At 38.9% G+C, this 24,504-nt stretch overlaps 1 protein-coding gene across 2 annotated transcripts in view; it reads left to right on the forward strand.

Annotated features, from left to right (window-relative positions):
• The first annotated feature begins 1,069 nt into the window (after window positions 1-1,069).
• The window catches only part of cherp (calcium homeostasis endoplasmic reticulum protein), a 49,953-nt gene continuing 26,518 nt past the window's right edge, over window positions 1,070-24,504 (forward strand). Inside the window, exons 1-8 of one of the 2 annotated variants that reach the window (XM_026323127.2) lie at window positions 1,070-1,273; window positions 3,973-4,146; window positions 14,269-14,307; window positions 15,309-15,478; window positions 15,752-15,889; window positions 15,991-16,142; window positions 16,980-17,091; window positions 23,688-23,777. In XM_026323127.2, coding sequence (XP_026178912.1) covers window positions 1,249-1,273; window positions 3,973-4,146; window positions 14,269-14,307; window positions 15,309-15,478; window positions 15,752-15,889; window positions 15,991-16,142; window positions 16,980-17,091; window positions 23,688-23,777 — 900 coding nt within the window. In that variant the 5' untranslated portion in view covers window positions 1,070-1,248. The remainder of the gene's footprint in view (window positions 1,274-3,972; window positions 4,147-14,268; window positions 14,308-15,308; window positions 15,479-15,751; window positions 15,890-15,990; window positions 16,143-16,979; window positions 17,092-23,687; window positions 23,778-24,504) is intronic. The other variant, XM_026323128.2, reaches the window with a different exon arrangement.

Here is a 24,504-nt window from a genome sequence, read left to right on the forward strand (position 1 = left end):
TATTGTGTATAAAAAGCATATATATCCATATATAATATACTGTCATAGGTCATTTTATTATTATTTCTGATAATAATAATAATAATAATGAGTAATGAAATTACTTTATTTGTTGACACGACCTGAAAATGCTGCCAGGCTCTGAACGGCCTCTTTTCTTAGCTGGGTCCATGCTCGCAGTTCAAAAGAGCTGACCCTCAGATTCAGTGTCAATTCACTCACTGAAGAGAATGACACTGAAACTTGCGCCAAGGGGTCCGCGCTTTTTTGAATCTGACTACAAAGCAGTCACATGATTGTGTGTGGAAACGAAGCTTCGAACGTCACTGATCATGTGGTTATGGCAAGAAGAAACAAGCTCCGATACAGTGCTTCATTGTGAGATGTTTCGTTTTTTGATACAAGCTTCGAAGCCTTGGTGCTGAATGTTACATCACTAATATTAATGTTCTCCTGCACATCTTTCATATCTGTTTTCCTTTACACACTGCTGCCACATATCCAAAGCTCCGAACCTTAAAACATTTGAGAGGAGGAGGGTTATAAGGTTTCACATTACAACTCATATATTGTATAAACACCTTTGATGGCATCATTTCACCTTCAAAGACTATTAAGCTTTTCTCCGTTTTGGAAAAATTTTAGTCGTCTAGCATCTATACACTCTTTCAGCTCATCAACTGAAACTGAAGCTGGTATTCACGTGATTACTCCTCCACTCACCTGCTTTACTTCACCAATCAATCACTATGTATATGTTTAGTCAGCTGAGTCGGATTAAACTCAAGAAACAACATTTGTTCCTTGAGAAAAACTTTGTACACTTCTTTCGCCTTTTCCTTAACCATTTCAGTATATTCACTTCCACTCTCATCAGTTGTTGATACATTAACTTGTTGACTTTTCTTTCTACAATTTGCTCTCTTATACTTAATTCTATTGTCAACCACCATTTACTTTTTCCCGCCACCGATTTCAATATCAAACTCACTTCCGGTATCGTCACTTCCCTCTACCGTCCTCTGTCCATTCACAGCTCAGCTCTTATCAACCGTCTCATCCACCATCCGTCCGCGGTAGCTCTGTCGTACCACTGTTTCTCTATGTAATACTTCCGGTGTACGTTACAATTGCAATGCAATCGCTTTTCGTCAGTTTTATAAAACATTCAGTGAAACATAGAACGATTTGACTGATCTTTAGTCCATATTTTAAATTTGGGTGCTTTTGCTGTAACTGAAGCAAAACATGGATCTTCCCAACCCCCCCGAAGGTGAGTAGTCCGTTGTGGCGATGTATGATTTATTGAACTTTAGCTAGTAGCCTATTCATGCTACCACGAGCTAACGCTCTAACGTTAACGTTACAGTTAACATGCATCTTTGGGATTTTGGCTAATGCTGATAACTTCAGCAGCTACATGTGTAACGTTATCTTACTGGTTTGATGGACATTTTGCGCCTAAACTATTGTGATAGTAGGAGAGTAACCAATAACAACAACAGTTTTTCTTTACACTTCTAGCTAACCTTACCGGCGATTTTTTTGCATAATTTTTATACAGTGAATCAGAGTTTTGATAAGCGACACATGATGTTAACGCCATTTAAATGGCAAATGTAGAAATAGACTAACGGTATATTTAATCTGCGTTTCACATGGTATTTCTATAGCCTTCAGTTAACGTGGAGCGAAGTATTGATTAGGATCGACTCATCCCAGTCTACATCACTAATATATCTGTCTAAATAGCATCTCCATTCAAATAATTAGGTGGGTGTATACAGCTTAAAATGTGTTTAGTACAATATCTGTCAGCTGAAGAAATACATGCCACTGTGTAATAAATCATCCAAATTCCACAGCAATGGTCAGAATTAGCCTTTGTTTGTGTCACATCTGTTTTTCTAAAAGATAAATACCAAGACAGCAAGCTCTAAATAACCTAGAGGGTCGTTAGACTACATTATCAACTGGTTTCAGAAACCCTCTCATCTAGATGAAGATATACAGTGGGTACGGAAAGTATTCAGACCCCTTTAAATTTTTCACTCTTTGTGTCATTGCAGCCATTTGCCAAAATCAAAAAAGTTCATTTTATTTCTCATTAATGTACACTCAGCACCCCATCTTGACAGAAAAAACCAGAAATGTAGAAATTTTTGCAAATTTATTAAAAAAGAAAAACTGAAATATCACAATGTCATAAGTATTCAGACCCTGTGCTCCGTATTGAGTAGAAGCACCCTTTTGAGCCAGGACAGCCATGAGTCTTCTTGGGAATGATGCAACAAGTTTTTCACACTTGGATTTGGGGGTCCTCTGCCATTCTTCCTTGCAGATCCTCTCCAGTTCTGTCAGGTTGGATGGTGAACATTGGTGGACAGCCATTTTCAGGTCTCTCCAGAGATGCTCAATTGGGTTTAGGTCAGGGCTCTGGCTGGGCCAGTCAAGAACGGTCACAGATTTGTTCCGAAGCCACTCCTTTGTTATTTTAGCTGTGTGCTTAGGGTCATTGTCCTGTTGAAAGGTGAACCTTCGGCCCAGTCTGAGGTCCTGAGCACTCTGGAAGAGGTTTTCTTCCAGGATATCTCTGTACTTGGCCACATTCATCTTTCCTTCAATTGCAACCAGTTGTCCTGTCCCTGCAGCTGAAAAACACCCCCACAACATGATGCTCCCACCACCATCTTTCACTGTAGGGATTGTATTGGGCAGGTGATGAGCAGTGCCTGGTTTTCTCCACACATACCGCTTAGAATTAACGCCAAAAAGTTCAATCTTGGTCTCATCAGACCAGAGAATCTTATTTCTCATAGTCTGGGAGTCCTTCATGTGTTTTTTGGCAAACTCTATGCGGGCTTTCATGTGTCTTGCACTGAGGAGAGGCTTCCGTCGCGCCACTCTGCCATAAAGCCCCGACTGGTGGAGGGCTGCAGTGATAGTTGACTTTGTGGAACTTTCTCCCATCTCCCTACTGCATCTCTGGAGCTCAGCCACAGTGATCTTTGGGTTCTTCTTTACCTCTCTCACCAAGGCTCTTCTCCCACGATTGCTCAGTTAGGCTGGACGGCCAGGTCTAGGAAGAGTTCTGGTCGTCCCAAACTTTTTCCATTTGAGGATTATGGAGGCCACTGTGCTCTTAGGAACCTTGAGTGCTGCAGAAATTCTTTTGTAACCTTGGCCAGATCTGTGCCTTGCCACAATTCTGTCTCTGAGCTCCTTGGGCAGTTCCTTTGACCTCATGATTCTCATTTGTTCTGACATGCACTGTGAGCTGTAAGGTCTTATATAGACAGGTGTGTGCCTTTCCTAATCAAGTCCAATCAGTTTAATTAAACACAGCTGGACTCCAATGAAGGAGCAGAACCATCTCAAGGAGGATCAGAAGAAATGGACAGCATGTGAGTTAAATATGAGTGTCACTGCAAAGGGTCTGAATACTTATGACCATGTGATATTTCAGTTTTTCTTTTTTAATAAATTTGCAAAAATTTCTACATTTCTGTTTTTTTCTGTCAAGATGGGGTGCTGAGTGTACATTAATGAGAAATAAAATGAACTTTTTTGATTTTGGCAAATGGCTGCAATGACACAAAGAGTGAAAAATTTAAAGGGGTCTGAATACTTTCCGTACCCACTGTATACTCAGTCGTATATACAGCAACATTGTTAACCAGTTTCCCAAGTTGTGATCTGTTTCCTAATCCAAATATAGATGGGAAATTGCATGCAAGATTTGAGCCAGTATTCAAAACCAAATGAAAAATATTGGTACATTGTGTTGGATAATCTATATCCATCTACCTGATTAGGAAGGAGAGTTGATATTTTTATCTTGCATTAAATAGGATACTGTCATTAATCATGCAGTCTGTATAGACAAATATTGCTAAACAGTCTGATGTTTTTTTTTAAGGGATGCTCTATATTTATATTGACTGTCTTTTGTTCTTTTCTCTCCTGGTGCAGATCAAGAGCTGAGGAATGTGATTGATAAGCTGGCCCAGTTTGTTGCCCGGAATGGGCCAGAGTTTGAGAAGATGACAATGGAGAAACAAAAAGACAACCCTAAGTTCTCCTTCCTCTTTGGTGGCGAATATTTCAGCTACTACAAGTGCAAGCTTGCAATGGAGCAACAGCAGCGTATGTAGTTAAAGATATAACTCACCATAAAACTACAATTTGCACACAGATATTTGCATGATGTTGGAATGATACACTCATTGTCTTAGGAGTTTACCCACTAATATAGATTTTTAAGGTTGAAGTGAACACAGTTTTTTTTTTTTTAAGGCATTTAATGCAATTATAACACTAAATACACCCATACACAAAAAGTCTGAGCAGGGTTATTTTCCCCTTAGGAAGAAACTGTTAATGCAGTTCTCCTAAATCATATTAAGGATTGCATTTATTGTTTTAGACTGCATTTTTTGGGTATCCAAATCCTGCTGTAGTATCATCCTCATCAAGCAGTTACTCTGCCAATTTACTCTTACTTCATTGTGTTTATACTAGCGGTGTAACGATATACCAATGCCACGGTTCGGTTCGGTTCATGGTTTTGGAGCCATGGTTTAGTTCGTTTCGGTTTGCTGTCGTGGTAGGGTTCACGTCATGGTACCAGGAATGCTAGGGTACACCAGATTAACCTAACATAATATCAACAATAACTTAAGTTGATCTTTATTAACGTTCTACATTGGCTTCACTTTTTTCAGCATACCTGTCGGCATAACTGAGTAAACTAAAATTAAATAACTCCAATGTAGACTAGTCAAAATTAAATATTTCTCTCTTTAGTGAAGTCAGCTTAAACAAATAAATCCAATGTTGACTAGTCAAAAATAAGTACTGGTTTGTCTACTTTAACCCTCTGGGGTCGACGCATGCGTCGGTGCGTTTTGACGCATCTTTTTCTGATAAGGCCGAAACAAACTTAAATTACTCCGTCAATTCTGATCGTACAGATAAAAGAAGTATATCATTCAAATCTGTAAAGGGTCTAGTTTTAGTGGTATACCATCATAATAAAAACAAAACGTTGTGCTTTTTTTAAATAAAGAAAGCCGACAGGGTGCGCTCTTGGCCTTTTCTGTCTCTGCCATTTCTCTTCACAGACGCGTAAATAAAACAACCAGAATCTCAGCAAATACTTGCCTCATAAAAATAAGAATTATATGGCTAGAAAGCTTGAAATCATCACTTTTGATTTAATCCGTATGAACGTAAGGAGAAGTCCGTTTTTTCCTGTCTCACCTCATTACAGATAATGCGACCCCGCCTTGTACTCTGTTCACTGTTCACATGTAAATAATCTCAGGTGAACCAGGTAAATATGTGCACACCCCCGAGAAATGACATAAAACGTCAAACTTCATCATAGAATTTACTCACTTTTTCTGCACGTTTGGATGATAGAGCGTCACGGACATGATGAAGCGCTTCTTGTATTCCACACAGAGACAAATAGTTTAGCTTGTCCTCAGAGTAAAAACACTGATTTTAACTCAAATGAGGATCGTTTGGCTCCTCATTGTTTTGTATTGTGCTGCACTAATCCGTCCCATCTACATTGACTGAAAGGCTCATTATGCGCGTTTTTGTCTGGTCGTTCAGTGCGTCTTTTGTGTTCTCAGGTAAATCACGTGACTATTCATCCTCAGACACACCCTCTTGCATATGGCCTTTCTGGACAAAAAGTGTCTTAGAAAATTTAAATCAGTGTATTGTTTACTGTGAATGTGTGAACAAGATGACATTCACAGCACTCTGAAGTAAACACTTTAGCCTACAACATGCAGGTCTCCAAAGTCTTGTGAACCAATGTTCTGTTTGTGTTTTATGGTCTTATTTCAGTGAGTAAAAAATTGTAGTTTTTCACTAACTATGCATAAACACTTTTTTCTCAAAAACACAATCATGTATTAACTTGCTGCTCACATATTATTGTAGCCAATTTTGTGCTGATTACAGTGTTATTAGACTTTAGACATTAATATGTTTAAAAGACACTGAAAAAAGCACAAATGTCAGGACATGTCAAAATTTGTCCAGGCCCCCAAAACCCCCTCAGTGCTTGGCTCCACTGGAAATAACTTTCCAAACAGTTCAGAGATTGGTGCTCATTTGGCTGGAGGATCACTAACTGCTCCTGTGAAGCCTGGGCCTAACAAGGACAAAGCCACTAATAGTTTCAAGTTAATATTACAAAACAAACATAGTTATGCTCATTTCTTATTATCTAAGTTTCTGTTTAGATAGTTAAATGCTGAAATTTAATTAAAAAATATATACATATATATTGTATTTGTAAAGTGGCTTTCACAGTACGTATTTACTAGTAATATGCATTGCAGGACAATGTGAAACTACAGTAAATAGTATTGGTAAAATTTAATTTATTAAATTACGTTTGGATTAAAACAAAAAAATACCTGCTGGGGATTGTTTTTCAGAAACTTCTCCATCATGCTATTAAAGATGTTGCTGTGCATAGTCTCATCAAGAAAAGGTAGAGATTTAAAACGTGGGTCAAGTGTAGTGCTCATATGAAGAAACTGCACAAGTCAGATTTTGGGTATCTTTTCATTAATTCAGACAAAATGGCAGTTTTGACATGTTTAACAACTGTTGTATCTGTGTGACTAACTTTCATAGACTCCAGGATTGTATGCTTCAGTGGCGTTATCATTGAAACTGAAAATCCCACTGCCTCAACTGCATTAACAATATTTTTAGCGTTATCTGTTGTCACAGGAATAGTGGTGTTTTCTCTGTCAATTTACCACTCTGCTACAGCTCCCTGTAGTATTTCCGACAGATGATCACTTGTGTGGCTTTCATAGACAGCGTGTGTCTGCAGAACAGGATTTGCAATTATCCAGTTGTCCGTAATTTAGTGTGCTGTGATTGTAATGAAGGACTGAGTTGCACGGGAGGTCCACCCATCCGTAGTTAACGCAATGAATTTTGCATTGCTCAGGTCCCCCACCAGTTTGGCTTTTACTTCGCTGTAAAGTTGAGACAGCACATTCTGAAATGCGGTTGGCTCGGTAATTGGTATCTGGGCTCCAACACACTTGTGCGAGAATCCATCGTTCTAAACAGCTGAAAACGGGCTCATATCTAGAGCCATGAAAACACCTATTGCCTTGGTAATTGTTTGAGCACGGTCGGAGTTAGCTTGTAATTTCATTCTAAAGGCAGTGCGCTTTGTCTACGACACGCAATCCATTTGTGTACTCCACTAGAAAACCGCAATGTTCCCACACAGGAGACTTAAATGTGTACGGGGGTTCTGCAATCTCAATACTACGTGCAGCAGCCATCCTGCATACAATCACAGTGATTGCTCACTCTCAAGTCACATGATGTGCAGCAAAACAGCAACTTTAGAGTATAATTCTCTACTTATACTACTTACACTAAAATTTTTTTAGAACAACATTTATTGGGGGCATTCTTGGCCTAATGGATAGAGTGTCGGACCTGTAACCCGAAAGTTGTGCTTTCGAGTCTCAGGACCAGCAGGAATTGTCGGTGGCGTGGAGTGAATAGCCAGTGCTCTGTCCACTTTCAATACCATGACTGAGGTGAGACCCTTGAGCAAGGCACCGAACCCCCAACTTCTCCCTGGGCGCCGCAGCAATGGCTGCCCACTGCTCCAGGTGCACTTTGGGTGGGTTAAATGCAGAGTGGAATTTCCTAGTTTGAGATGAATAAAGTAAGAAAAAAAATGACAAACAAAAGCTCGTATTAGTCGTTACTAATACTTATTAATAAAATGTGAGCAAAGAAAAATTAGTTAAAATTAGTCAGAGATAAGTGACATCAGCCTCAACAATGGGCAGAGTACCGCGGTATGCCACGAGAGTTCCACGATAACATATCGCGATTTTTCGGTTCGGTTTATAATATCGTTACACCCCTAGTTTATACATAGCAGAGGGTTGTTGTTAATAACAGTTATCATGTCATCTGTTCCACAGCTGAGCAGCAGTACAACCACAAGCTGATTTTGTTTTCTAGAGCATGTTTTTACATCAAAGTTACATGGAGCTGACCATTGCTTAACTGAACTGAATTTGGAAGTCAGTCTTTCTGAAACAGGTCATGACTGACTGCAGGGCTCTGTATGCTACTTTAGTATGTTTTGAACACAAATTAAATTTTGATTGGTGGCACTAAATAATCAAATACAAGGTACTTGGTATTACTAAGTCATGTTAACATTTTCTTGGTCAGATTTTTTTTTTTTAATACTCAAATCAGAATGTTGTCAGTTTTATAGCTAACGGCTGTCTTAATTAGGACAAGTATAAAAAGCTGTGTGGAAATGTTGCTGTGAAAGGCTTTTGTGTTAGCATATGTGTTAAAGGCTTCTAAACTAAATTCAGGTTTTGTATACTGCAATACCCTGTCCTAAATAAAAACCATGTGCCCGAAATGAATATAAACCTCTAGAAATGTGAGCAGCATGTCTTGACATGAACTCTCTCATTTTTTGTGGCCTTATTGGAGACCACAAAGCTTTCTAGTCCAAAGACTTTCTCCTACTAACAAAATTCTAAGAAAAAATTTAAAATCATCATTTTTTTTAGAATTTTCCCTTAAAATTTTGACTACGTATTGATAAAATTTAATCAAAATACATCCTAGCCCTTAAGAGAACTCCTAACATGATTGTTACAAGTAGAGAGGAGGACTTTTATTAGGTTTAAGAGTTTCTTAAACAGAGGATAACAATGGCAGAAAGACAGAGGTAGAAGTATTCTCCGAACTGTGAATGACAATGAATTAGAACACTATTTAAATAACTGGCCAGCAATCACATTAATTGATGAAAGATCATGAATAGATAGTACTAAAATCACCAGCAGGGTAAAAAAAGGCAAAAACAACAATTTCACCTTATTGTGGTTGTTACCAATATGATCAACACTGGGGATCCTTATTTAGTATTACTGTATTTGCAGATACATGATGAAATATTATAAGTATTGTTTTGATATTCTTATATACCATCTTAAAGTCCCTTGGGAGCGAGGGCCTCTCTGAAACTGTACAATGATCTTGTACAGCATAAAAATCCCTTATCACAGACACAATATTCACTCTGTCGAGTCATCAAATACATCCCCTTAACCTTTACTTAGGTCCATCTTATGGATTTTAAGAATTTTTTGACTACTTCTTTAATACATCAGAATTTAAGGTTAAAGTGAGGTTTTCCCTGCTTTGTGAGTGCTGACTTGCAGACTGTGCAGCTGCACGACCTTGGCCGGCCCAGAACTTTTCTCAATTATATGTATTGAGTGTAATCAAAACAACCAAAATTACCTAATTCACTTTACATGCACGCACGCACGCACGCACGCACGCACGCACGCACGCACACACACACACACACACACACACACACACATACACACATACACATACACACATAACAATGGTAATGTAATAGTGAAAATAATACTTATAAATCGCAGGGTTACATATTGAATACATGGATCTCAGACTTATATTTTGAATAATATTCCACAATGGACAAAAGGTCGTGGGTAGCATATGTATATCTAGCATCATCCACTGTATCTGTAGGCACCATTTTTCTGCAGTGCTTCATGGTTGCTGAGATATTCTCAGAATTGTATGGTGCTACATATTGTGATGAGGTATTAACATTACTACTACTATTGCTATTATTAATAATAATGATAACATATCACAATATTGCTGCTCTTTTTGACAGTCTGATCCATCTTACTATGGGGCAGCTATACACCAAGTTTAGCTTTTATACTTTCTGAAATATTCTTATTATACAATACCAGAGTTTGGATGCACTTTCTCATTCAATTCAATGGTAAAGTGTGTCCAAACTTTTGACTGGTAGTGTACACTTTCCCATAGAGTGTTATCCAAAGGTAATATTTATAAAAATATCAATGAAAAATCACAGCATAAAAAGTAATAGCAACCATGTACTAACTATACCCAATAATTATGAATAAGATGCATGTTTCTGGCTTTAATTGCTGTAATACCCCATCAAAAAAAAATCTACAGAAGAAACTGTAATGATAAAGTGTGAAGAGACCAAGAGTGTGCTTGCTTGCGATGCTCATCCTAAAAATACTGGTAGTTAAATAATTTAGATAACCCACAAAATGAAAAAAAAAAAAAAAGTATCTATCTTATCTGTCACTGAATTATACAACACATGACCTGAATCAAAGAAAAGTCACTGAAAGCTGAAACTAGGGTGAGATAATGAATTCACGTTAGCAGCCTGGACATGTTAATCACAGGGCGTAATCGATGAATTAGTGTTCTATGTACATGCCAGCAAGAATATCTAAGAAAAAATATACAGTTGCAAGAAAAAGCATGTGAACCCATTGGGATTATTTGGATTTCTGCATAAATTGGTCATAAAATGTGTTCTGATCTTCATCTAAGTCACAACAATAGAAAAATGCAGTCTGCTTAAACTAATACCGCACAAACATGTTTTCATGTTTTTATTGAACACGTAAACATTCACAGTGCAGGGTGGAAAAAGTATGTGAAGTCCTAGGCTAATGACTTCTCCAAGAGCTAATTGGAGCCAGGAGTCAGTCAACCTGGAGTCCAATCAATGTGATGAGATTGGATGTGTTGGTTAAAGCTGCCCTGCCCTATAAAAAAAAAACACACACCAGTTTTGAGTTTGCTGTTCTCAAGAAGCATTGCCTGATGTGAACCATGCCTCGCACAAAAGAGCTCTCAGAAGACCTACGATCAAGAATTGTTGACTCGCATGAAACTGGAAAGGGTTACAAAAGTATCTCTAAAAGCCTAGATGTTCATCTATCCATGGTAAGACAGACTGTCCACAAATGGAGAAAGTTCAGCACTGTTGCTACTCTCCCTAGGTGTGGTCGTCCTGTAAAGGTGACTGTAAGACCACAGCACAGAATGCTCAATGAGGTGAAGAAGAATCCTAGAGTGCCAGCTAAAGACTTACAGAAATCTCTGCCACATGCTAACAATTTTTGTTGACAAATCTACAATAAGTAAAACATTAAGGAAGAATGGAGTTCATGGGAGTACACCACAGAGGAAGCCACTGCTTTCCAACAAAAACATTACAGCACGTTTGAAGTTTGCAAAAGAGCACCAGAATGCACTACTGGCAAAATATTCTGTGGACAGATGAAACCAAATTTGAGTTGTTTGGGAAGAACACATAATGCTATGTGTGGAGAAAAAAAGGCACAGCACACCAACATCAAAACCTCATCCCAACCATGAAATATGGTGGAGGGGGCATCATGGTTTGGGGCTGCTTTGCTGCCTCAGGGCCTGGACGGATTGCTGTCATCGATGGAAAAATGAATTCCAAAGTTTATCAAGACATTTTGCAGGAAAACTTAAGACCATCTGTCCGCCAACTGAAACTCAACAGAGGATGGGTGATGCAACAGGACAACGACACAAAGCATAGAAGTAAATCAACAACAGAATGGCTTCAACAGAAAAAAATACGCCTTCTGGAGTGGCCCAGTCAGAGTCCTGAGGTTATTGCTGCCAAAGGAGGGTCAACCAGTTATTAAACTCAAAGTTTCACATACTTTTTCCAGCCTGCACTGTGAATGTTTACATGTTGTGTTCAATAAAAACATGAAAAAATATAAGGTTTGTGCGTTATTAGTTTAAGCAGACTGTGTTTTTCTATTGTTGTGACTTAGATGAAGCTCAGAATACATTATATGATCAATTTATCCAGAAATCCAAGTAATCAAAAAAGGGTTCACATACTTTTTCTTGCAACTGTATGTACACATTTTTACTATAAATCCAGCACAGTGGTTGCCAGTTGTTCATCCATCCATTTTCTATACCTGCTTTTTCCTGAAAGCCAGGGTCACAGGGATCTGCTGGAGCCTATCCCAGCTCTCTCTTGGGTGAAAGACAGGGGTACACCCTGGACAGGGCCATATAGAGACACACAAAGACAGACAACCTCACACACTCACACTCACTCCTACGGGCAATTTTAGATTCACCAATCAACCTAACACATGTTTTTGGTCTGTGGGAGGAAACCGGAGTACCCGGAGTGAACTCCACACAGAAAGGCTGGGTTGCGAACCCACGACCTTCTTCAGCCACCATGCTCAGTTGTTCATTGTGCACTGAAATAAATTACATTAAACTCACAGAAACTCGCAGTGCTGTGCACATAGTACTGTGGTTGTTTGCCAATTTGGTGGCTGTTTGAGAGCAACTTTCTGGCGATGAACCTGGAACATTTTGATTTTGCAAGTGTGTGTCACTAGGTTATCTTATGGTGAATTGTAAATTATAGACTGTCATTTCGAGGAGGAGGTTCAGCCTATTGTACCTTCTGTTCTCTATCTACTCACAGGCCATCCCCTTCCAAGTATTAGACTGATGAACTGGGGCATTGCATGCATGTATCAGCCTTTAATTCCCCATCAACGCACATCTTTTGATTGAGCTTTGTAATCTCCACTGACACTAGACACTGGATGTGCTCCATAGCCTGACCTCTACAGTGCATATTTGAGGTTTAGCACAAGGAATGATACGTGCCACTGAAGAGGCTTTTTACTCTTTCTAAATTGCCTTTCACATTGTGAAAAAGCATTTCAAGTGTTGGATTAGTGGGTTCTCTGGTTTTTGCTGACCTTTTCTGTAATTTTTTTTTTTTTTTTTTTAAGCAATCCGGCATTCTTACTTACTTCACACCATGACTGGTCAGCTGCAGAGTGGTGAGAAAGGAGCCAACCATCAAACTTCTTTCTCCAGTTCTGCTTTTTCATGTGTTACCTGACTATTTGTGGCACATTTCATGCATATAGCCGACTGCAATGGTATAAATACAGTAACTTTCTGAAGCAACTGTGTCATCGTCTTCTTAAAATGATATCACATCTGCCCCCTCTATAAAATGACTGACTTTTCAATTTGACTTTGAGGCTGACGACTTCAGTCTGGTTTAAGCACTTTTTCATATTAACTAGATTTGAGATCAGTTGTTGATCTAAATCAATAACTTGATCAATGATTACACGTACACAGGTGGACAAAATTGTTGGTTCCCTTCCATTGAAGAAAGAAAAACCCATAATGGTCACTGAATTAACTTGAAACTAAAAAGAAGTAATAATAAATAAAAATTTACTCATAATTAACTAATGAAAATCAGACATTGCTTTTGAATTGTAGTTCAACAGAAGAGTTAAAAAAAAAAAAACTAAAAAAAAAACAAACTACTGAAACTAGCCTGTACAAAAAGGATGGTACCCATAACTTAATATTTTGCTTCACAGCATTTTGAGGCAAACACTACAATCAAGCGATTTAAGTAACTCTCAGTGAGACTTCTGCACCTGTCGACAGGTATTTTGGCCCATTCCTCAACTGCTTTAGCCGTCTAAGGCTTGAAGGTTGCCTTCTCCAGACTGCATGTTTCAGCTCTTTGCACAAATGTTCAATAGGAACAGGGCTCATAGAAGGCCACTTCAGAATAGGCCAGTGTTTTGTTCTTAGCCACTCTTGGGTGTTTTTAGATGTGTGTTTTTGGGTATTATCCTGTCAGAGGACCCATGACCTGTGACTGAGACCAAGCTTTCTGACACTGGGCAGCACATTTTGCTCCAGAATACCTTGATAGTCTTGAGATTTCATTGTACCCATACTTGTGCCGTAACCGAGCCTCCTCATTTTTGTCCAGGCCAGTTTCATTCATTCATTTTTTTCTGTTGAACCACAATTCATAAGCAATGTCTGAGCTTCATTAGGTTAATTTTCAGTAAATTTTTATTTATTACTATTGTCAGTTTTAAGTTGTTTCAGTGACCATTGTGGGTTTTTCTTTCTTTAATGGAAGGGTGCCAACAATTTTGTCGATGTGTATATATTACAATTAAGAATATGGGAAAGGTGAAAACGTTGGGGAAAAAGTCACTTACTGTTCAAGTCCTTTTAACTAGGGAAAATTAATGAATGTAATATTTTCTGTACAAATCAGTGAAGGTGTTTAATTGTAAGTATTTACTGTTTGTTTAACTGTGACTCATCAGACTATTGTCACTTGTTGCCTACGTAGAGGTTGTCAGGGCTTCTTACTGCACCTGCGATGATGGTTAAATGATCAACAGCACATTGTTGTGCAAGGTTGCATGGAGTTCTTTCTGTCAGTTGTGTTATACCACTGAAATGCATTAAAGTTTGCTTTTCTCCACTTAGATCCCTCTACCCTCGATGGGGAGGAGTATAAATCTGAAGGTATTTGGAACCAGATTTGTCAGATGAATTCAAAGTTCCCTTGGAAAGTCACATTTTGTTTTTTGCACTTTTTTGCTTGACATTATTACGCCTGTGCTTGAGTGCTTTTTGGTTTGTTTTCAGTTGCATTTTTCATGTTGGTATTTTTTTTCTCTCTGAGTTTGTGCTGTGTTGCTGTTATCACAGTGAGCGAAGATATCTCGGGCATATCTTGAAGTTATCTTGAAAATATCTTGAATGGAGCCAATTAAAATGTGCTTAATCCTCCATCTGAAGCTGTCTGGTTTGATCAGACAAGGACTGTATTGACTTGCCTTTGGTCAAGCCCCTCTTGTTTAATATCCTTCAGCTTTATATGTAAGGCTTGCGCAATTTCATGAAAAATGCAAGTGTTTAGTATGTGACCATATACATGTATCTGTGTCATGATTCCAGTCCTTCGAAAAATGTCCCAGTTTAGTTTTTCACTACCATAGTGTAGCTATGCAGTTATGTTGAATTATTCTAAGTATTGTTTTGATTCTGTGTAACATAGTTGTATTGGTCATAAAACATTTCCACCTCTTGGAAAGGATTTAATATCTTTGTCCATTAGCTATTACATTATTTACCTAATAGTTCTGTGCTGTTTGCAAAACCTGCTTCTGATTCTTGATGTTTAGAGGTGCTAACATCTTTTCTTTCAACAGCAGTTGTTTCTGCAGTAGTTTGGGGTGAGGGGACGGGGTAGGGGTTGTGGCAATGCCGGTTGCATGTATTTTTGTTCCCGGACCACATGCTGCTTGCTGTATTTAAGCTATTACATCTTATTTGACTTTTGAAGTTCACTTTGGTCAAAATAGTTTTGTGTCAACAAGCAGCACAATATTTGCCTTGTACAGAATATGATTTTTGAAAGATCTTTCCCTTTGGACTTCCAGTCTTAGTCTTGAAATCAGACCTTTACTAAACCTACAGATTTTTTTATATTCCATGCTGCTTTCATAATGTTGTTTTTGCAGATGTATACAACCCGAGTTCCAAAGATGTGGTTGATATCCCGCCTCCCCCGGTGCCAATTATAGCTCCACCTCCCGTTCCTCCACCTGCTACTCCCTCAATTGATGAGCTCATTCAGCAGAGTCAGTGGAATTTGCAACAGCAGGAGCAGCATCTGCACACACTGAGACAGGTACAGAACGATAAATAAATAGTGGCAAATTTGGCATGCACCTGAGGAATTATGAATCCTTTCTTATTTGTGTTTATTTTTTTGCCACAAAGAGTATTGATGGAGTATCTACCCAGATAAGCAGTCTGTTAAGAAACATTTGTGGTTGTGTAACAAATTGTTTGTAGAGATAATTTTTACAAAAATTAAAACATTTAAGAAAAATTACTGGGTAAAAACCAATGATCCAGCCCTAATACACTAATCCTTTTTCCTCTGCTTTTCACTCTGTAGGAGCAAGTGAGTGCAGCCATAGCGCTGGCTATGGAGCAGCAGATCCAAAAACTGCTGCTGGAAACTCAGCTGGACATTACTGAATTTGACAACTTGCTGCAGCCCATCATAGATACCTGCACCAAAGATGCCATCTCTGTAAGTCCACCATATTTGAGATTGGTTTAGTTGTGCCTGTGTACATAGATTCCAAATGTAACTTAAAAAAAAGAAGGTCACTTGTTTTGTCTTCCTCTTAGGGCGGTAAGAACTGGATGTTTAACAATGCCAAGACGCCACAGCACTGTGAACTGATGACATCACATCTTCGCAACCGCATAACTGCTGATGGAGCACATTTTGAGCTACGCCTACATCTCATCTATTTAACCAACGATGTTCTCCATCACTGGTACATAAACCTAAATACACACACAAGCAAATGGATCTCTTTTACTACTCCACATGATACAAATGTAATTAGCCTGTTAGGAAGTGTAATAAGCCTTTTGACCTACATATACCCTAAAGTATCTTTACAAGCATAAAACCATTTGCCATTTGTACTCTGGTTTTATATGTTGATCATAGGTTTGAGTGTTTGGTACTCATTACTACTACTACAGTTGAAACCAAAAGTTTACATACACTGTATAAAAAGACATATAACTTTTTTTTTTCTTACTGTCTGATATTAAATCATACAAAACCCTTTCAGTTTTAGGCCCGTTCGGATTCCCAAAATAATTTCTATTTGCTAAATGTCAAAATAATGTGTGAGAGAATTTATTAGAGATTTTTGTGTTTTTTTTGTTTTGTAGATTTAATATCAGACAGTAAGAAAAAAAAGTTTTTTTATAAAGTGTATGTAAACTTTTGGTTTCAACTGTATATCATTTTTGATATCTGACAAATTTTGAAAATAATATATCAAGCAAAAGTGGAATTCTCTTACATTCTCTTATTGCTCCTCATCCAGTTTGCAAATGTCATTGCAAACTGAAGAGCTTTAGGTTTTGGACTGACAGCTGCAGACAGCTTGAGCTCTGTAAATTTGTGTCGTCATTTTTCACTTTCTTGGCATTGTATAGACTAATTTAATTGAGACATTGACCAGTGATGAAAATAGCCATTAGTTGCTGACCTGGTCTGATAAATGTGAAAAGAATCTTATTTAGGCAATAAAAGGGATTATGTGTAAAGATTTAATGAGGAGATACATGGTGTGTGTTGTAATGTGTCCTCTTAGCCAGCGGAAACAACAGAAGGATTTGTTGGCAGCACTCCAGAAAGTTGTGGTTCCCATCTACTGCACCAGCTTCCTGGCTGTAGAGGAGGAGAAGCAGCAGAAGATTACTAGGGTAAACATCTGTTGATCTTTCACATACTGACATGGATATCACAAACATACTTTACTAGGATCAGATTAGTGTGGTCTTGTATAGAAGCTGCCAGAAGGTAGGATTATTTCCTTGTTCAATATCTAAACATGGAAACTGTTGGAACTGGAATGTCCTCCCTCAGTTCCGCGTGTTAGTATAATTGATAAAGCAGAGGAGATGAATGTGGTCTCAAATTTGCCGTTTATTAAAACACACTGAATAAAGCAGTTATAGAGCTCGGGGTCAAATTTTCCCTAGCCAATAACAGTCTTTGTCAGGGCACGAAGTCTGACTGACTATTCTTCCCTCGACCCAGTGATAATATTACAGAATGAAATGTGCAATCTTTAGGAAGTTGGCGTGTTCCTCTCCCAAAGCTTGAGAACGATGGGATGTCCTGAGATATCACTGTTACTATGCCTCCTGGCAGAGGTCAACCTGCCCTGTAAGACAGAGTACAACAACAAAAGCAAGAGGCACATCCTATCTGATGTTATGTCTAGTCCACTTCTTGCCCTGTAAGAAACCTTGCAATTACTGAAAAACAAGTTCACGTCTAAACTTCTACTGTTTCACACATACCAAAATGCTTCATGAGTATACTGTAATAATGCATTAAAGTTTAGTATTAAAGTTTATATGATAAAAGTAATCTAATACTGCCTTATACCTTAAGCTGTAATGTAATAAAAGTAATAATTCCCACAAAACTAAATAGGTATTTATGTATTACAATAGAATTTTATTCTTGGCAGTAATATAAATACTCCAAAAGTTATTTCAATAAAACATAAAGTAGTGAGATCTACTTTTAAAGTGAAAGAATTGCAATAGCTCATTGACAGCAAGCCACACTCCTTTTGCAACCACACTACACTTGAAAGGCAGAATACTTCCTAATGGCCTCAGTGGCCCTCACCTGTTAAGCATGCTTTTACCACAGTGTAGCTGCACGTCCTCTCATGGGAGAAGGTCTCTGAAACATTATGAAATCATTTTTGGATTACCACTATATTTGGTCTTGATCCCTTGTGGTTCTTTTCAACTCGTTCTGCACAGTAGCTATGCCAATGGACTCCTTACAACTTGACTATCACTTAGTAGCGCAACATTTTGGCTCCGTGAATTGCAGTGTACCTTTCATGCCTCTGCAGAGTAAAAACGTACTTAAACTTTCAAAAAATGTTGGCAAGAGCGTGGACTTGTTTCTGTCACCCACTGACGACATTTCAGCACCAAACAATCACAAAAAAAGTATAATCGATCAGATATCCACACAAACCTTTCTCGTTGTCATAATTACGGTGGCTGAGAAAGGCAAATGCGCTGCAACGGCCAAAACCCATGCAAAAGAGGAAACACATGCAAGAGAGATGCTGCAACAACGAAAACACATTGAAGAGAGAAACGTTGCAACAATGAAAACACAACGGAAGTGCTCCAGGCTGTTAGGGGGACCCTGAACTGAGGGATGTTATGAACAAAGAACTTTCACAGAGGCGAGAGAGACGCATGTAGTGATATAAGCCACGACTCATTTCGGAGGCTGCGTAGTGAGACGCAGCTTATAGTTTTGAATTGCAACAGAATGAGCATCCTCTGATGATTGTTCTCATGTGTGCTAATATGTGCTAAAAATGTTCTATTACATTTGTTTACTTGATCAAAAGTGTCATACAACGTTGGGAGACATGGGGGGTTGTTTTTGCAGGATGGGACATCTGAAGGTACAGTTGTGGTCAAAAGTTTACATACACTTGTAAAGAACATAATATCATGGCTCCCTTGAGTTTCCCGTGATTTAGATCACTTTTTTTCTGTTAACCCATAATAAAGTCTTAAAAGAACCAAACTTCATGAATGTTTTTTGTGACAAAGAAGTATCTGTTCCAGTCACTCTATCAGAGAAAAATCAGAGTTGTAGAAATAACGGGAAACTCAAGAGAGCCATAATATTATGTTCTTTACAAGTGTATGTACGTTTTCCATGTTATTTTTTAAACACTTGGCCCTCATATTTTACAACATTGTACTTTTATAATACTGTAAAACATGACGGCCAAGTGTTTAAAAAGAAATAAACGGAAAACTCACCTTTTTTATGTCGCCTCTGTATAAGTTAGCCAAACTTTGGTCATAGCATCCCTCAGTTCGGGGTCCCCCTACCAGTGTGGCGCACTTCCGTTGTTTGCTCTCTTGCATGTGTTTTCGTTGTTGCAGCGTTTCTCTCTTGCGTGTGTTTTCTCTCTTGCATGTGTTTTCGTTGTTGCAGTGTTTCTCTCTTGCGTGTGTTTTGGCAGTTGCGGTGCATTTGCACTTGTCGTCCACCGTACCTAATAGTATTTTTACCAGTCAGAATGGTAATTAAAGATATTCACAATAACATTCTTACTAGTAGAAACTGTAATTGAGGAATTCTGCAACATAGTTATCTGAGTTGCAGAACATTTAGTAATCATGTCCCTTAGCCCTGCCCGTCAGAACCATCCCCTCCATGCCAAAACAGTGACAGAGATTGGAATTTAAAAAAAGATTGTAATTTCTCAATATTAGTTTTTTTTATGATTAATATTATAAGTCAGTGCGGATGTTTTAGTTTTCAGTTCTTATTTTGTTTTCTGTGCCATGTGTTATTGTTCAGGGCCAACGTTTAACTGTCAACGTTGTAGCTCCAATTAACTATGTAAGTGGAGCTGTGAAGTTTTCAGCAGGTTACACATTTATGCAGAATAAAATGGATGAGCCCTTTTTTTCCCTAAAATTAACAGACCTTGCTGCTCTGATGGCTTGCTTCTGTTACGTGACAGTCTTGATGTTTAACCTGGTCATGGTAGTGCCATACAAGCCGTACAGAGATGCGGTTGTCCTTAACATGGAGGAACAAGCTTTCTTTCTCGTGTTCAGGTTTTCATATTTAAGCCTGATCCAAAATGAGACCATCCTCAAGGATGGTATTAAACTTAAGAAGCGTGCTCAATATGTCTCTTTTTAGCAGAGCAGAGAAGTCTCCTGGGAAGACTTGATGACTTTACATCTCCCCTGCATTATAAGACAATTAACAGTAATGCCATCTTTTCTGTTTAGTCTTGCTGATTAGAGAAGTTGAATGACCTTGCTACTTGGATGAGGAAAGCCTTAGCGAGTTTATGTTGGAGAAACACATGAGTAGACCTTCTCTAACACTTCTTCTGAAACACTTCTGTAGACCCCTCAGAATGAAGCTCTACATCAGGGGTGGCTAACTCCAGTCCTCAAGGGCCACAGCCTTCCTTGTTTTCCCATCTATCCCTGCCCTACCCACTGCTGATAACCTGGATCAGGTATGTTCAGCCAGTCAGAAGCTGGAAGGACAGGGATAGTGGGGGAAAACAAGCAGGGCAGTGGCCCTTGAGGACCAGAGTTAGCCACCCCTGCTCTACATCCTTGTGAAGGTTGACTAGCTCAAAGATCTTTTGTGGTGTTGGACCATTTACAAACTGTGTAAGAAAGCTAGACCATTGGGCCATGTTTTCTGTGTTATTAGTGATGCAAATCTACATCTGCTAGACTATCCCCACTTAAAATATAGAACCACTGTTCTGGTTTTGTTGACTGCTGTGCTGAAATTCACAATGTTACAGCAGACCATTGGGCCATGTATTCTCTGTTCGTAGTGATGCAGCAAGTGATCTGCATCTGCCAGACTATCCTGACTGAATATATAGAACCAACTGTGGTGCTCAAATTCACAGTGTTACAGCAGCAAAGGATGGTGCAAGATAAAAGTATCAGTAATAAAAATAGAACAAGTACAAACAGGGTATTAAAATAGATAAAAGGATAGAAAGTAAATCTAATATTGCACTCTGGTATATTGAATATTCACAGTATTTACAGCCTGAGGGTGTGTGAAGTCAGCTGGGTGTGGGGGTATTGTGTCTGCTGGGATCACTGCTGGTTGTACTGTCTGACAGCAGCAGGATAGAAGGAACTGCGGTATTGTTCTGACTATAGAAGAGACTATAGAAGAGATACAAAGTTCCGTTGTATCTCATTGTACAATGACAAAAAAGCTACCCTCCGTGGTTGGAATGGATTTGCCGCCCTCTCCAGTCAGTGTGTACGTTCAACAACCTCGCTGCTGATTAGCTCACTGGTCGCCATGGGACACTGCCTTATTGTCTCAACATGGTATGGTGTTTCTGGCTCCACAAAAGTAACATGGTGACATCCATGACAGCCGAAAATGGCAACTGAATTGGCTTCTATTTAAAAATAGATTGAGATTGTTCACTCACTACTGGTCCCCTATAGCCTGGGAGCTGGATTTCAGTTGACCTACGTGAGTACATAGAGTATAAATAGTGCTGTCAAAATTAATGCGTTAACTCATGCGATTAATTTTTGTGAATTAATGCGTTAATATTTTCTTACACAATTAACACAGATTTATTGTTTGCACTTGCTGTGGCGCCTAAGGTGAGTTAGACGTGTGTGCGCCCCCCTTGTTGAGCCACGACCGAATTTCACTCAAGATGGATGCAACAAGTGAGGGAGTTTTAGGGGGGTAATTTTGGTAGGGCAGCCATCCTGGGAAGGTTCACCACTGTTTGTGTTTTCTCCATTTGTGATAATGGCTGTCACTGTGGTTGGCTGAAGTCCCAAAGCCTTAGAAATGGCTTTTTACACACACCTGAATTGGACTGTAATGTCAATCTGTTCAGTTCAACGGCTTTCCATTGTCAGTTAATGATGGTGTGCTATATAATAGAGTGAATATCATAGTGTGAGTTACACTGAGCCTAAAATCCTAGAACAGTATCAAACACTTGCTATATTCAGTAAACAAAACTGCAGTCTTGTGTTCGTCCATACAGGTACATACAGTGGGTACGGAAAGTATTCAGACCCCTTTAAATTTTTCACTCTTTGTGTCATTACAGCCATTGGCCAAAATCAAAAAAGTTCATTTTATTTCTCATTAATGTACACTCAGCACCCCATCTTGACAGAAAAAACCAGAAATGTAGAAATTTTTGCAAATTTATTAAAAAAGAAAAACTGAAATATCACATGGTCATAAGTATTCAGACCCTTTGCAGTGACACTCATATTTAACTCGCATGCTGGCCATTTCTTCTGATCCTCCTTGAGATGGTTCTGCTCCTTCACTGGAGTCCAGCTGTGTTTAATTAAACTGATTGGACTTGATTAGGAAAGGCACACACCTGCACAGATCTGGCCAAGGTTACAAAAGAATTTCTGCAGCACTCAAGGTTCTTAAGAGCACAGTGCCCTCCATAATCCTCAAATGGAAAAAGTTTGGAACGACCAGAACACTTCCTAGACCTGGCCGTCCAGCCAAACTGAGCAATCGTGGGAGAAGAGCCTTCGTGAGAGAGGTAAAGAAGAACCCAAAGATCACTGTGGCTGAGCTCCAGAGATGCAGTAGGGAGATGGGAGAAAGTTCCACAAAGTCAACTATCACTGCAGCCCTCCACCAGTCGGGGCTTTATGGCAGAGTGGCGCGACGGAAGCCTCTCCTCAGTGCAAGACACATGAAAGCCCGCATAGAGTTTGCCAAAAAACACATGAAGGACTCCCAGACTATGAGAAATAAGATTCTCTGGTCTAATGAGACCAAGATTGAACTTTTTGGCGTTAATTCTAAGCGGTATGTGTGGAGAAAACCAGGCACTGCTCATCACCTGCCCAATACAATCCCTACAGTGAAAAAAGGTGGTGGGAGCATCATGTTGTGGGGGTGTTTTTCAGCTGCAGGGACAGGACGACTGGTTGCTATTGAAGGAAAGATGAATGCGGCCAAGTACAGAGATATCCTGGAAGAAAACCTCTTCCAGAGTGCCCAAGACCTCAGACTGGGCCGAAGGTTCACCTTTCAACAGGACAATGACCATAAGCACACAGCTAAAATAACAAAGGAGTGGCTTCGGAACAACTCTGTGACCGTTCTTGATTGGCCCAGCCAGAGCCCTGACCTAATCCCTATTGAGCATCTCTAGAGAGACCTGAAAATGGCTGTCCACCAACGTTCACCATCCAACCTGACAGAACTGGAGAGGATCTGCAAGGAAGAATGGCAGAGGATCCCCAAATCCAGGTGTGACAAACTTGTTGCATCATTCCCAAGAAGAATCATGGCTGTACTAGCTCAAAAGGGTGCTTCTACTCAATACGGAGCACAGGGTCTGAATACTTATGGCCATGTGATATTTCAGTTTTTCTTTTTTAATAAATTTGCAAAAATTTCTACATTTCTGGTTTTTTCTGTCAAGATGGGGTGCTGAGTGTACATTAATGAGAAATAAAATGAACTTTTTTGATTTTGGCAAATGGCTGCAATGACACAAAGAGTGAAAAATTTAAAGGGGTCTGAATACTTTCCGTACCTACTGTATATAGCTAGATACAGATTTTTGCTTACTGAAGGTTTTGCACTTAGGACCTAGTTTTACTCCTAATTTACTGAATTAGAAAGTTAGCAAGCAACTCTTTTGTTTTTGGTAAAAATGATTATGCCCAAGTCTAAATTTACTTTTGTTTTAATTATTTCTATATACTTACTCCTTCCCCAGTTGTTACAGCTTTGGGAGAAGAATGGTTACTTTGATGAGGAGACCATTCAGCAGCTACAGAATCCAGCACTTGGCCTCGGCCAGTATCAGGTATGATGTAAGGATCTACTTTCCTATCTGCAGCAGGAACCCACTATTACAGTGTTCCTGTGTTAGGATTTATGTGTCGTTCATCAAAAGTGCTGTTTTTACTGTGAATGAGGAAAATTAGCATTAATATCTAGGAGTGGAAACTTGTGGACTGTTGGATCTTTTCCATGGAGTTGAATAAACACCTGTAGTTATCATACAATAGCAAGATTTATGCCTTTCATCTGCAGCATTTTAGGTACTGTGCCTACTTTTACTAATGGATGGCGTAATACAAGCAACTTCACTAATTATTTAAATCTTCTGACATAAAGACAAGATTAGTGAGGATCTAATTGTAATAAATGTTTTTAAAATCATCACACTAGAAAGCTTTTACTCACAGATTCCAAGTTTAACAGCAAAATCAACTGGAGTGAAGGGGAGAGTGAAATAATTTTTTCTGTCATGTCCATAGAATCATAACAGTGAGTTTTCAATTTGTCCACCTGCAGTCATACTTAGAAATAATTTGCATTTGTGAATTCTTCACAATGAAGTGTATCCATATAATCAGTAACACAGAATGAATTATGGTAGTTAAAACATTTTAAATATAGCTGAATGGTGCAGGGGTTCAGCAAACCTTTTAAATTGATTTATTTGTGTTCCCTTCTGCTTCATGTATCTAAACATGCGCTCAACCAAGCATGTGGCTGAAAGAGAGTTAGGTTGATGCACAGAGTGT

Source organism: Mastacembelus armatus, chromosome 4, assembly GCF_900324485.2.
Source record: "Mastacembelus armatus chromosome 4, fMasArm1.2, whole genome shotgun sequence".
Lineage (NCBI taxonomy): Eukaryota > Metazoa > Chordata > Actinopteri > Synbranchiformes > Mastacembelidae > Mastacembelus > Mastacembelus armatus.